General features: G+C 30.4%; 1 protein-coding gene and 1 long non-coding RNA gene across 2 annotated transcripts; both read right to left on the reverse strand.

Moving 5' to 3' along the window:
• Positions 1–2,691: 2,691 nt before the first annotated feature.
• On the reverse strand, positions 2,692–3,906 carry LOC130665265 (uncharacterized). The gene is made up of 3 exons (XR_008989525.1): positions 3,727–3,906; positions 3,569–3,658; positions 2,692–3,497 (listed from the first exon to the last, which is right to left on the reverse strand). It is a non-coding gene; the product is annotated as an uncharacterized LOC130665265 (long non-coding RNA).
• A 1,416-nt stretch (positions 3,907–5,322) lies between these two features.
• On the reverse strand, positions 5,323–13,362 carry LOC130665984 (retinoid-inducible serine carboxypeptidase-like). Its single transcript, XM_057466618.1, has 5 exons — positions 13,242–13,362; positions 11,349–11,836; positions 8,091–8,466; positions 7,765–7,997; positions 5,323–5,447 (listed from the first exon to the last, which is right to left on the reverse strand). The coding sequence occupies exons 1-5, from the start codon at positions 13,285–13,287 to the stop codon at positions 5,385–5,387; spliced, it is 1,206 nt and encodes a 401-aa protein (XP_057322601.1). The 5' UTR covers positions 13,288–13,362; the 3' UTR covers positions 5,323–5,384.
• Positions 13,363–14,313: the final 951 nt, after the last annotated feature.

The following is a 14,313-nucleotide window of genomic DNA, read 5'->3' on the forward strand; positions in this document are numbered from 1 at the left end:
AACAATAAAAACCGCTCAATATTAATAATTTTAAATAAATAGACATTTTTATTTTTAAATAGTTCATTTTTGAAAATATATTGAAAAATAACAAATGACGAATATTATTATATATTAGTCAAGTTGTCCACAAGTTGATCGCAATTCACAGATACCAACTTTCTGGTGACCAAATTTGGCTATTGGGAATTGTAGTAAATTATGAAGACGTGGGAAGAAACCGATAACAGAGTAAGAAATTCAGAAAATATTTTTTTTCATTCTTAGATGATTAGTAATCGTACAGACGAATTTTAAAATATCCCAAATTGTGGAAAATCGCCTAATAAAAATTCTAGCTCAAGGCACGTCTGAAATTCGCCCAAATTTCGGTAATATGCCCAATCTGGCAACCCTGAATAAAACAAGACAATTTAAGAGGAAAATGAAGTTAACTGTCCTAGTAGCATTTTTAGGAGTCTTGTTCCTATCCAAAAATTCCCATAGAATCCACTCAGCTGCGAGAAAAACCGCATAGAAACCAATAGTCTATAGGATTTTATGCGGTTTTTCTCGCAGTTGAGTGGATTCTATGGGAATTTTTAGATAGGGGCCGTATGAATCGGTATTTTAAATCTTACACAAGTCTGGATTTTCAGTTTTAGAAAAGTTTGTGGCAAGATTATTTCATAAGATATCTTAAGTAAATCTGTTGCAATACTTGGCCAAGAAATTTAAGTAAGACACATAAAGTCAGACTTGCTGCAGAATTGCTTAAGATCCCTGCAGATTTCCACACTTTCTTTGGGAGCTGTAGGTATTGTACTTAAGCTTTGAAAGATTCTGAGAAAAAATCTGACGATTTAAACATTTCTGCAACAACTCTTATCGAACATTATTATAACTATCTTGCTTGTGAATTTCTGCAGACTGCATATACAGAGTTCCGTAGTAATTAAAAAAAATCAATAGTAAAACCTGATGAAATCTTTGTAAAGAATACTTGATCATTGTTCCTTATGTAAGTCTTGTTTAAATCTTTCGTAAGAAACTTGCAAAAGAATCTTCGTCAAGGAACGTATTTAAGATAATGCTACTAGGGCAGATTCGAAAGCTAGAGCTGCCATCACATCAATTTGAAATCATGCTTTATACTGCAATTAAATAGTTTATTTAAATTATTCTTTACAACTTCATGATTATTATAAATATTAAATTTTCTTTACAGCTAGAAAAATTTTCTATTGAACTACTGCACAGGAATTTTAACATAACAGCATGTGGATTCTTTAAAATCGACAACAGTCTATTAACTTTGGTGAATATAGTTATTGTAAATTATCTATGAATGAATATTTAAATGTATAATAAGATAGGTATGAATTAATCGAATTTGTTTGTTTAGATTTTTACAGGAATATTAATTTACTGTTTTTCTCTCAATATTTATCAATGGCAGAGTGGAAAAAAATGAATTGATTGTTTGAATAATCGCTAGTTTTTTTCAATAAAAATAAATTTTTCATTCAATTATTTATGTGATTTTGTCAAATAAATATTATGGTCTCAATAAAAATTGTAATTGTAATTTTAAAGAAATATTTATTGAGACAATGTGAATTGTCATCTTCTCCCTCAGCCTTGCGGTTCCCATTTTTCCCCGTCTCGTTGCCGTCTGAAACCACCTAAAGCTAGTCATAGTGCCATGGTCACATGACTAGTTATCACCTCAACGCATGGCCGTGAGGGGAAGTGGGGAGCGAGCCCAAAAACTCAGCCCTAAGACCCTACGGTGATTGAACTTCACTTCGATCCTGGATCAATTAGTGATAAGACGTATAATTTAGTTTTACTGTCGCATACTAGCAATTCATTTGCGACTTTGTTAATACGGCTAACTACTTTGTAAATCGGGAAATTAACTTGCGTTATAGTTGTATTACTAGCAATTCTCTTGCGATATACGTTACTGTCCAAGTTTACTGATTATTATAAACAAAGTTAGTCCAAATAAATATTACTGTACGTTACCGGCGATATACCCGCGATATAAAATTATACTGTGCCACGAATCTGTCTACATTATATCCAGCGCTTGCATTTTCTTGTAAGTAATTTTGATTATTATAATTGGCAATAAACTTGCAAAGTATTCTGATTAATTCCTTTTATTCCATCTATCACTGTTCATCCTACTTATTTCCTATTTTACTGGTAAGATTATTAAATAGTCTGATAAAATAAATATTAATTAAGTTACAAATAGTAATTTGACCATAAATAAGAATATTCTATAATTTTATAAGCCGTGAGGTAAGTTGATAAGTTTTCTCATACGTTGCCGAGTTTGAATAAGTGCGGGTCTTTGCTTTGCAAGAACCCCAGTCCACTGCTCTGTCCAGCATAAAATAAAATTTGTTAGAGGCTAGCCTAAGCCAGGGTTCAACCCGCGAATTCTGGTGGCTGCTGGTAAAAATCGCGAAGACAAAAAGCGATTTGTCTCAATATGTTTTTATTTATTACTTCCGATATTGATCGAAGCCATACTGAATCATTTTTATCAAATTTAATATATAAATATATGAATGTAATATTAAATAAATACATCTTTAAAAACATACTCATTTATTTTCTTATATTAGATTACAAAATATAACTGTTTATAACAGTTTATTTAAATATATAAAATATACTGAATACTATCATTTTATTTATGAACCCATGTAATAATTTCCATCACATTTATTGGTCAAGATTGATCACAAGAATCTTTTGATAGATACTAATATATGGATTTGCACAAGACGACATGAAAGACAATCTTGTAGCAGTCTTGCGTTAATTTTGTGAAAGTGTCTTGTGGTAATTTCTGCGTGTCTACGTCTTTATATACCTATAGATCTGTCACAAGATATTAATGCAAGATTTAAAGTAAAGATTTTAGTATGACTTGCACATGATATCGTACGAAAGAATATTGCAGACATCTTACACATGGCTCATTGGTAAAATCACTTACGCATTTCTTGAGCAAAACTTGCGCCAGAAATTTCTTAAAGATGAACTCACGCATGACTTGCGCCAGATTTGCTCAAGAAACGCTACATAACTATCTCTGTCACTTTACCCCTTCCTTTGGCCTGCGATATATATTTAGCGCTTCTTAAAAAAATCTGGCGCAAGCCATGCGTGAGTATCTTTAAGAAATTTCTGGCGCAAGTTTTGCTCAAGAAATGCGTAAGTAATTTTATCAACAAGCCACGTGTTAGCTTGCACAATTCTTTAGATACATAACACAGTTTTTTTGTAAGTCCTGCGCAAGACTTGAAATTTAAAATATTTTACTAGTGTCTGCAACAAGATTCAGTCATAAAAAGACGTAGACAACTAGTACACTGGTGACCAGGTTTGCGCAAGATTTCAATGAGATTGTTGCATGCGAATTAATAGTCAATGTCAATATATATATATTGTCTTCATACTTAGATCATCATATAAATAAGCCCCATACAAATAATCTATAAATAAATAGTAAGAATGAAAAAATACCAACATTAATAATAAAAATAATAATTCAAAATTTTCTTACATAAGTTATCAAATAATTGTCTAGTTTAAAAAATCCACAGGCTGTAAAATTAATGTCCCGTTGAAGAAGTTCAATAGAAAATAGTTCAAGCTAAAATTAATAAGGGCAATTAACAGAAATATTAAAAACATTATCAATAAACAGTTAAAATTAATTACTTCATTACTCAATTCTCCACTCGGTACAACAGTTATTATTTTATATAATATATTACTGGTACTCTTGATCTACAATACAAATGACAATAATTAATCCAAATTAATTAAATTTCATTAAGTAAATAAATAAATATACGAACTTCTTCATTTACTTTAGTCGCTAAAACAGTCAAATTAACAATTGGAAATGACAAAAATATTAATAACAAATTATAAAATACTTTGAATTTAATTTCGTCGCATTGCCCATTACAAATAACTACAGCATTAATATAAACAATTAAATTCGGTCCAATAATTCCAATCGCTATTAACATTGGAAGCGAATAAAATTCTGCGGCTTTAATTAATATACCGTAAATAGTTTGATATGATTTATGAATAGAATGAAATTTATCCACAATATCGCCACCAAAAAAATTATTATTTCTTTTCAAAGTCCTTCGGCTACTCGCTGAATTATTATCAGTATTATAAAACAGTAGAAAAAATGATTTATTTAAAACACATAATTTTTTGTAAATGAAAAGGAGAAGTAATGAATACTGCGTAATTAAGCAGCCGATGATAAATATAATGAAATATTTAATTATCATGTTAATTTTTAAATTTGAAAAATCGTGGACGATATAGCTGATGAAAACAATTAATGAAATTGTTAAATAAAATATTACTGTTATCATTTTGAAATATATTCCATATCGCAATATTAATTTTAATTTGTCACTTGAATTAAAATCACAATTAATAGCCGATAATTTATTTATTATTTTTATTAATGACTTTTGTTTTAATGAATAAATTAATATTATTGTAATTAGACCTATTTTTTTGAAAATGTTGTAGATGTGTTGATGTGTGAAATTGTCATCGATTGGCCAGAAAATATAATTACATATTAATTCACATAAAATAATTAGTGCGAGTATTAAATTATAAATAGATCCGATTAATGAGTATGAAAAATCAACATTTAAATTATTTTTCACGTCTTCATTGTTATTATTCGGATAAAAAGTCGTCGAAAATGGCGCGAATCCGAGAATTTTAAATAAAGTTATTAATACTCTGAGTGAGAAAAAAATAGTCTTGGAATAATCACACGATAAAATCATTTTTTTTTAATACATTCAATATCACGAAGCGTGGGCGAGAAATGAACTGTCAATCGAGCGTAACATTCGGGTGGAAAACTGTCGAGTATATTTTATGGACACATTATTAACAATTCAGGGTCCTGTCATATATTTATCAGAGCTTTTTATCTAACGTTGTTTAATTATTTGTTCATATTTTACGGTATATTAACAACCTAGAGAGTGAATAATTAATATATGAGAGTCGATAATCGAAAAATATTTAACGCCGGAAGAAAAAAAATTTTTATTTATGGGAAAAAATAATTTAGATCCTACGAGATTTAATTAGATCGACACAGATTTAGTTTTTTTCAAATTTTAGATATCAGTAAATCTACTCAGGTCTACTCAACAATTTAAGATGGAAGAAGTAATAAAGATACATTTAATATCACAAAGCGTGGGCGAGAAATTTTTTTTCCATAACCATCTATTTCTTTTCTAGTTTCAAAATTTTAGTGAGTGATTCCATCGGGATTTCAATAAAAAGTGAAGATACAACCTCTACTTCTTCTGTAACTATGATAGAGAAGTTAAATCTTGAAGCATTGCATTTATAGCGTAAGGATTATCTTTCGGTACCTAAATAAAATATTTTATTATACCCACTAATAATAAATTAATATTATAAAGTTAAAGCATATTAATCCCATGAAACAATTCTCATAACAAGTTGCTGGGCAAGGCACTGATCACAAGAATTTTTTGATAGATACCACATGAACTTGCCCAAGATGACGTACACACGACAATCTTGTAGTAGTCTTGTACCATTTTTATGAAAGTATCTTGCGGAAGACCTCTAAGTGTCTACGTCTTTACATACCTATCAATCTGTGACCAGATAGTAATGCAAAATTCCAAGACAAGATTTTTGTAGGACTTACACATGATATTGTACAGAAGAACATTGAAGATGTGTTAGTAAAGTTACTTACGCTAAGATTAGCTCAAGTTACTGTATCAATACACCTTGAGCAAGATATCTTCAATATTCTTGCACAATTCTTGAGTACAATTAATTAATGTAACGGGACCTAAGTCCACCTCCGCCGACCGGAAGCCGATTCCTCACCCTTTTGGGCATACTCGCGCTGCGAAATTCCTTCTTTTCAACCATAATGCGAAACATTGAGCAAGCTCAATATTGGCGGATGTTATAACCCTTAGGATCAGAGATCATTTGCGTGTGGGTGCCGAACTAACAGCCACTATGAGTCCGTGCTCATCAAATACCCTAGCGGATCGCTATCTACTAAGTATACACCAAATATACACGGTGTATACGCGGCGTATATACACTGAGTATACACTAAGTTTACACCAAAATTTTTTTTCTAAGTCCCATTTTCATAAAAATTTCTAAGTGCTGTAAGCAAAGTCAAAAGTTTTTTAAGTGTGACTGGAAAAAAATTTTTTATAACAAATACATATTTTTTTTTAATATTTAAAATATAAATAATTAGTCATGCTATAAAACAATAAATGAAAAAATTAAAATCATTTGTTAAAACTACTCTGGTTAATTTTTTTTTCCTCCATTTTATCACTCCAAAAACATACTTTCAAGATCTAAATATGATCTTTTATTTATAAAAATAAATATTTAATGTTAATTTATACCTGTATTATAAAAAATAATTTAATAAAACTATAAATATTGTTATTTTTACATTTTATAGACATGTAATAAAAAAGATAACCTCGTTCGTAGTAGGTTAGAATTTGAGGGTCAACAACTTCATCACACCTTTAAAATTGAGCCTAGTTATTAACCTTCAAATTTTAGCAACAAAACTCATTTTAATGTTTTATACGTATATTAAAATAAATTTTAATTAAACATTGATCTATCCATACATTTTTATTAAAATTTTTTTACTGACATGATAATTAGTGCACAGATTCAATTGTTGCACCTTTTAACGTCAACTGCTTAGACTATATACACTACACTTAAAAAATGGCTTCCTCCGCCACCTACGACTAAATCATTTTTTTTTATTCAGTTAATAATTTCTATGTTTTTTAAATTGCCATTAATTAGGCTCAGGATAGATTACTATAAATTAAGAAAAAATCGATTTTCTTATTGAAGTTATAGTTTTTTAAGTAAGTTAGAAAAAAGTTGAAAAGGTCAGAAACTGGGTCATGGTCAACAACAGGGTCTTTTACCTTATGTGTATATTTTTTTTTAATTTTTCTGAAAATTTTACTTTTTTTTAAAATGTTAATTTTTTTTCAGAATTTGATTTTTTTTTATTTCAATTTTTTTCAAAAAAATTTTTTTCACAACATTTGTTCTGAGGACTTCAAAAATTTTTTTTAGTGTATACTCGGTGAAAACTCTGTGTATATCGTGCGCATATAAACCGTGTAAATTCAGTGTAAACTTTGAGTGTATTTGGTGTATACTCAATATGCACCGAGTATACACTAAATAAACCCCTAATTTACACTGACACTAGGTATATATCGAGTTTACACTGTTTACACGGTGTATACGGATCCGCTAGGGATCCTAGCTTCGGTTTCCCTTAGCCGGCCTGGATGGATTCACCCATAGTACCAATTCCCTGTATTGGACTTCAGGTTGCAGATTAGTAGTGAGTTGCAACTTCTTCTCAATACCCTAAAAAGGGTTTCTTTCACTTATAATCACTAAGATTTCAGAAATGCCATTATACACACTTGCCCTCATCCATCACTTAGTGATATAATTCTTAAGTACAACGTACTTTTTTAAGTCTTGTACAAGACTTGCAATTTAAAACTTTGTACCAGTGTCTGCAGCAAGATTCATAGTTACGTAAAGACGCGGACAACTAGTCTACTGGTGACCAGACTTGGGCAAGATTGCTATGAGATTTTTATATGAGATATTAAGTAAAATGTATACCATGTGTCCAGATCTATCAATCCAATATAATTTTAAATTTCCGTACTCTTTCACATATCCCTCGACAATATTGTCAACAGTAAATGACACCCTGATGGCATTATTCCAATCATTAGCATATTTCCATTTTAATTTTTCAACCCAACTGACAGTACTGGTAGTCGGAACAATCAAATCTAATTGCCCGGTGTAAACAAATACTTTTAAATCCGTTTTATTCAATAACTGCTCAACTAATTGCCAATAAAAAATATTTTGAAAAGAACCAACAGCTTAAAAGAAATTTTGAATTACAATTATGAAATAATCATGATATATTTACACACCAGTATTGGTAACAGGTTTCATAAGTTCATTGCTAAGTCCTTTCCAGACTTGTTTCGAAAACAATGTATAATTTCTATCAACATCATGATTAAGTTCAGTCTTAACTTTTTTCATCACTTTTTCTATCTGTTTATCGACATCAACTTCATTGAGAGGTAATCGAAAATTAGTAAAATACTTATGGGCATGAAAAGTTGTAAGTTTTTTTGGTTGTAAAACATTATACATTGAAATATCGGCAGTGATATTATATATATCGAAATACATATTACGATACTTATTTAAAGCATGAGCCCAACGTTCTTCATCCAATAGTTTGATAGTTTCTTGAGCAATCGCTTCAATTTTAATAGAATTTACTGTGTCTACTAACCCCTAAAATAATTGTTATTTTCCATAACATCTGTTCAGAAATTTCAACTTTCAATGCTTACTTAGCCAGTCTAAACAAACTAATTTCAGGCTATTAATGTCGTGATAAACTTGACGTGCTTTAGGTTGCTCAATACCGAAAAAAATCGAATTGACCAATTGACCTCAACTGAAATTTTTTTCGATCAACTTTTTTTGGGAGTGACGCAAATTCTCACTTGTGCACAGTCACACCTGGTTGGCAGCATTGTCATATGATACTAAACTATAGATGTTGATAAAAGCATTTTCAATTTTATCATGCGATAAATCAAGTCGGAATTTGCACAGCGCAAAGTCTCATCAAAGAACTCTAGTACGCAAAATTAAAATAATGATTTTTAAATTGCTTTTATTTCCTATATAGGAATTTGATTGATGCAAGATACTCCTTGAAAGTGACATATCTTTAATTAAATTAACTATTATTATTACTACTTAGGTTAACGTAATTCAAACAGGTATCAAGTGGGACTTTGCACAGCCCAAAGTCCCACTAAAGAACTCTAGTTATTATATAAATTTATTAGAGATGATTTAAGTTGGCAACCCAGCTTTTAAGTTTGGCGACAGTAGAGCACTACCTCTCCGCTTTGCGTTTGAAGTGTGCAATTTATTTTGATTGTAGTTCGTGATTTGAATATACGCCAACAGCTTCTACATTATTAACCTAAAATTAACATGTTCCGAGTGGCCCAAAACATTGAAACTTAAAGTTTCGAGTAGATGTTATGAAAAATAGAATGAGTCACACAGAATTAAACATAAATGCAGGCACGGGTGATGTCCCTGATTAAAAAAAAATGATTTGGAATGATTCAAAACAATTTGAAATGATTTAAAACAATTTGAACCGACTAATATATAGATAGCTCAACTGGTAGAGCACTCGGCGTGATACTGAATTGGTCTGGGTTCGATTCCCAGTTCGGGTTATCTATATTTTTCTCAATTTATCTATAAATTGTCTTATTGAGAAGGTTTGCATGTTTAGGTTTCCACTATATTTAAATGGTGATATACACTTAACATGGAGCAAATCACATTTCTTAATCAGGGGTCAGCCATCGCCTTCAACTCAGGATCCGAATTACGGTAAAACACGGTATATTTCACAGTAAATTGCGGTATTTTACAATAAGTCGCGACCCTGCCTAAAAAATCCGATAGATTCTTATAGCTGTATGTATAAGGTCCTATACTTAACTATAGCACTTCTCATAGAACTTATTCATCCTCATAAAATCGCTATTCGCTCCGTGCACGACAGCAGCGCCCGGTAATATATGAACTAAAGGAGGATATTGAAGTACATTGAACATACAATTTGATAGGAGTTTGCATTATAAATTATAATTTTTAACTTCCCGCTAAGAAAATTGTAAATTTTCAAAAATTCGGGAAGTTATTGGTTTCGGTCCGATTTACGAAAATCGAATTTTCATCAGATGTCGACGTTTTGAGGTCCTAGGAAGCTATTCTGACTAATTTCACGATGATGTCCGAGTGTATGTATGTATGTATGTATGTACGTACGTACGTATGTAAATACCTGTATCTTTTGAACGGATGAACCGATTTTGAACTTTAAGGTGTCATTCGACGCGGCTTGTCAATATCTTGAAGCTGAAAGAAAATTGAGCTTGATCGGTAGGGCTCGTTCAGAGATATTCCAAAAATAAAATTTTTTCAAAAGTGTTTTTTTTGGATAACTTTTAATGTGCTCGATGGATTGATTCCAAAATGGACTGGTCTCTAGAGCTTCATAAGCCGCGTCGAATGCCACCTCAACCATCGAAATCGGTTTATTCGTTCAAGAGAAACCGTTGTCGAAAGAATTAAAAAAAAATTTATTTTTTATTTTTTTTGAAATATCTCAAAAACGACTCGATAAATCGAATTCAAAATTCGATCAGCTTTAGAACTTGATAAAACGCGTCGATTGCCACCTCAAACGTCTCAATCGGTTTATTCGTTTGAGAGATATCGTTGGAGAAAAAATAGTCAAAAACTATTTTTTTCGAAAAGAACGGCACACAAAACGATTTTCGAGCTCGAAGAGCTCGAAAATGTATTCACGACAAAGTTTTCGAGCTCAAAGAACTCGAAAACAGCGGGAAGTTTTAGGACTGGCCCGCAGGGTCAACCGATAGACAGATTTTTTATCTTAAAAAAAATTCTATGAATATAAAAAGCAAGTGAAACGTTTAATAAATTCTTAGTATATATTGTTATCAATTTAGCTAACAAAAACTAAGTATGATTAATAAATCTATGAGAATCTATTGGATTCTATGAGATTTTCTAAACAGGGGATAGTTTACGGCCAATCGCAGTATTTGACGATGAAGGTTCGGTAATTTACCGTAAATTCGCAGCAACCCTGAGGTATTTTATCGTAAGATTGCGGTATTTCATCATAAACCTGCAGACTTACTACAAAATTAGGGTATTCTACAGCAAAGTGAAGTATTTTACCGTATTCACGCAACAATGCCGTAACATTGAAAATTACCAGAACTTGTCGTAGCTAAGCGGTATATTGAAGCAAAATGTGGTAAGTTACGGTAAATACCGTAATTCGGATCTGCTAGAAATCACTTGTCACTCAATAGACTATTAATATTTATAAAATAATAATAAAAATATTTAAATGTTTTACCATATTCAATAAATATGTAGGTGTGGATTTGATCATTTCTTTAAAACATATTGGTGAGTCACCTAGAGCTATTCCTTTTAATTTACTTTTAATAGCTTTATTTTTTTGAGCCTTATATAAGAAATAAAATAAGTTTGTTAATGACAATATAATTATATAGATAAATAATTGTATGATAAAATACTTTAAACCAAAGAAGAGCGAATTCAACAGCCATATTTCCTCCAAACGATTCGCCTACGACATAAGTAGGAACATTTATAAATGAAGGAATTGTCTTAAGAAATCCTTTTATTAATTCTAAAAGATCGTCAGCTATTTGTGCCATGTTTTTTGCTATCGCTGAGACGTTATCGACATAACTAAAGCCAACGCTCACGGGATTATCAATAAATAAGACATTGTAATCATTGACCCATGTGTGATTTCGTCGTTCGAGATTAATGTCAAGTGGTCCTAATTCATTTAAGTTTCCGTAACCGGTACCTGATTCTCCAGGACCTCCTTGCAACCAAATAATCAGAGGTCTTTCGAAGACATTAAAATTTTTTGATTGGACTGTTGGACTTACGTAATAAAGCCACCAGAACATGTGAGCTCCAGGTCTTACGGTCACATATCCCCAGTCCTGTTTACCAGGACCGAAACCTTCTCTTCCAATCCCGTTACTTCCTGTCATAATTACTGGACGTTAAGATTCATTGTAAGCAAAATTAATGAGATGAATATAAAAAAAAAGTTTAATCGTGTAAGACTAGATTATAAATTTTTATAGAAGACAAAAATTTTATTTTATATACAGTCCAGTCGCGTTATAATTCCGCTCATTATAAGTCCACCGACTTATATTTCTTGGAAGACATTCCCCCTCTGTGACTACAAAAATAATCATGTACACACTCACACGCTTGCAAAGTAGGGGAAGTGTAAGTTACGGTGTTTAACTGCTGAACAGAAGTTGGGGTACAGAAATTCTTAGAATTATAATCCCCTACACCCCTGTAGGCGGACTTATAACGCGATTCGACTGTACTTGGTAAGAAATACCCAATTACGAGACGATTAAGACACTGATACTGATTTAATCAGTTTTTTTTTTTTCAAACTAATTATTTGAATTGCAAAATTTTAATTTCGAATAATATATTAGATATTTTTGTAGAGAAATCGTTAATAATAATTATATTATAAATATTTATGATAGAAAATATTTAAAAGAAAAAAAGTCAAAATTTCGGTATTACGGGACGGCAAAAATGACCGATCGGAATTACAGGACAGTTTTGTGGTAAACTCGGGACACTAATGATAATATATTTTCATGCATATTCAATTTAAAATTTTATTTTATTTTAATTATACCAGAATAAATTTAAAAAATGATTGTGTGGTTATACTGATAATTAAATTTTATAGTAAATAATAATGGACTCATAGACAATACGTAAAATTTAAAAATAAATATTTTTTACTTTAATTTATAAAAATAATATTTTTAATCAAACAACAGAAGTAACTTAAATAAATTAAATGCAAGTGGTATTTCACTGTTTTATAATAACTTTGGTCAGTAAACTGAAGTAGCCAAAAATGCTTACCGCAATTGTGCAACGGTCAATTTTTCGGTAGCAATTAAAGGACACTGCAATTTATTAACTAATTATAAATATTTCAAGCAAATAAACTTTTCACATTCCATTTAATTTACTGCGCTATTATATTAAGTTTAAATTATATTCGTACGTTATTTCATGACATAAACAAATGCTTATCACCGCTTGACGATTTCTTAGCAAAGACACTACGATACACAAAAAAATATGTTACTATAAACACTGACATTAATACGAATTGTTTTCGACATTTAAATATATAATTTACTATCAAGTTTTGTATAATTTTCGAAAGAAAAAACTTTGATCATTTTGATAAAATAATTATCTATGTATTTAAGCTCACTTTAAATTACTGGTACAAAACTGTCCCGTGATTCGGTATATTATACCTTCTACATAAAATAAGTAATTTTTAAAACTTTTACATTAAATATAATAATTAAGAAACAAATCAATATTACCGTATACTAAACACAATTGTAGATAAATCATTAGCCATTTGATCATCTTAAGATCGTATAAATATGAAAAATGAAGTATATTCTTTAAATTACTGCCAGGTTTCAACAACTCGGCAAACAAATTTGAAATTAAAATTTTTTATTACTGTCACTTCTAAACTTCGAAATATATTTCCATTGGCATTAAATACTAGCTAATGCAATGAATATTGGGATTTTTTAAATGTAATTAACTACTGTTTCTTATCAAAAAGATACGAATTCTAGAACGATCATTAAAAAAAATTTTATTGTTCTCAGATAACATGCAGACAAAAATTAATATTACATTTTTTGTTTGGAAGCAATAAAGCAAATTTCTTTACTAAAATGAGAGCAAAGCTTCAAAATTAATAATTCAACCATAAATGATTATTAAATTTTATAGATTTATTAATTAATGATACAATTTAACCCGTTTCAGTGTAATCAAAAAAGTGTAAAGATGATTTAACGTGAGCACTCACAGCGGGTTCGCGCTTGGGGTGTGCAGTATTATTTTGGAAATAGGTCAATACATATGCTTGGAGTGGTACAGTACCCGTTTATCGAAAACCATGAATTATTTTTTCACTGAAAATATATTTTTCTGAATAAGATTTATCGACAGGATATTTTGTCATGGATTATTTGTCTTTTGAATATTTAGGCCAAGAATATTTTGGCTATTGGATAAAATATCTTCGGATTTCATGTCGCGGATCTATTGTCCACGGATTACGATTCGTGTCACGGCAGTAGGGAAGTTGTATATTTTGTGATCAAAATGTTTTTTTCACAGTGCAATGAAAGGGTTGTGTAACAACATATCCGCGGTCAAAATATCCGCAGACAAAATAACCACACGACAAAATATCCGCGGAAATAATATCCGATGAATAAAATATTTACGGTCAGAATATCCTGAGAATAATATGAACATACCAAAGATGTAAATTCATCAGATCAAAATTTTCATAATTAAAATAACAGTAGAAGAAAGTTATTAAAATCATATTTTATAAACATTTATCATTTAATTCATTAAATACTT

The sequence above is a fragment of the Microplitis mediator genome, chromosome 3, assembly GCF_029852145.1.
Source record: "Microplitis mediator isolate UGA2020A chromosome 3, iyMicMedi2.1, whole genome shotgun sequence".
NCBI lineage: Eukaryota > Metazoa > Arthropoda > Insecta > Hymenoptera > Braconidae > Microplitis > Microplitis mediator.

Bases quoted from the DNA above. Each gene is read 5' to 3' on its own strand.
- LOC130665984 (XM_057466618.1), bottom strand. From the start codon at position 13,287: ATGATCAAATGGCTAATGATTTATCTACAATTGTGTTTAGTATACG. The intron at 8,467-11,348 runs GTATTTTATCAT...CAATTATTTTAG, and splicing joins TCGCTCTTCTTTGGTTTAAA to GGGTTAGTAGACACAGTAAA. The intron at 5,448-7,764 runs GTATACATTTTA...TATTTTATTTAG, and splicing joins TTGATAGATCTGGACACATG to GTACCGAAAGATAATCCTTA.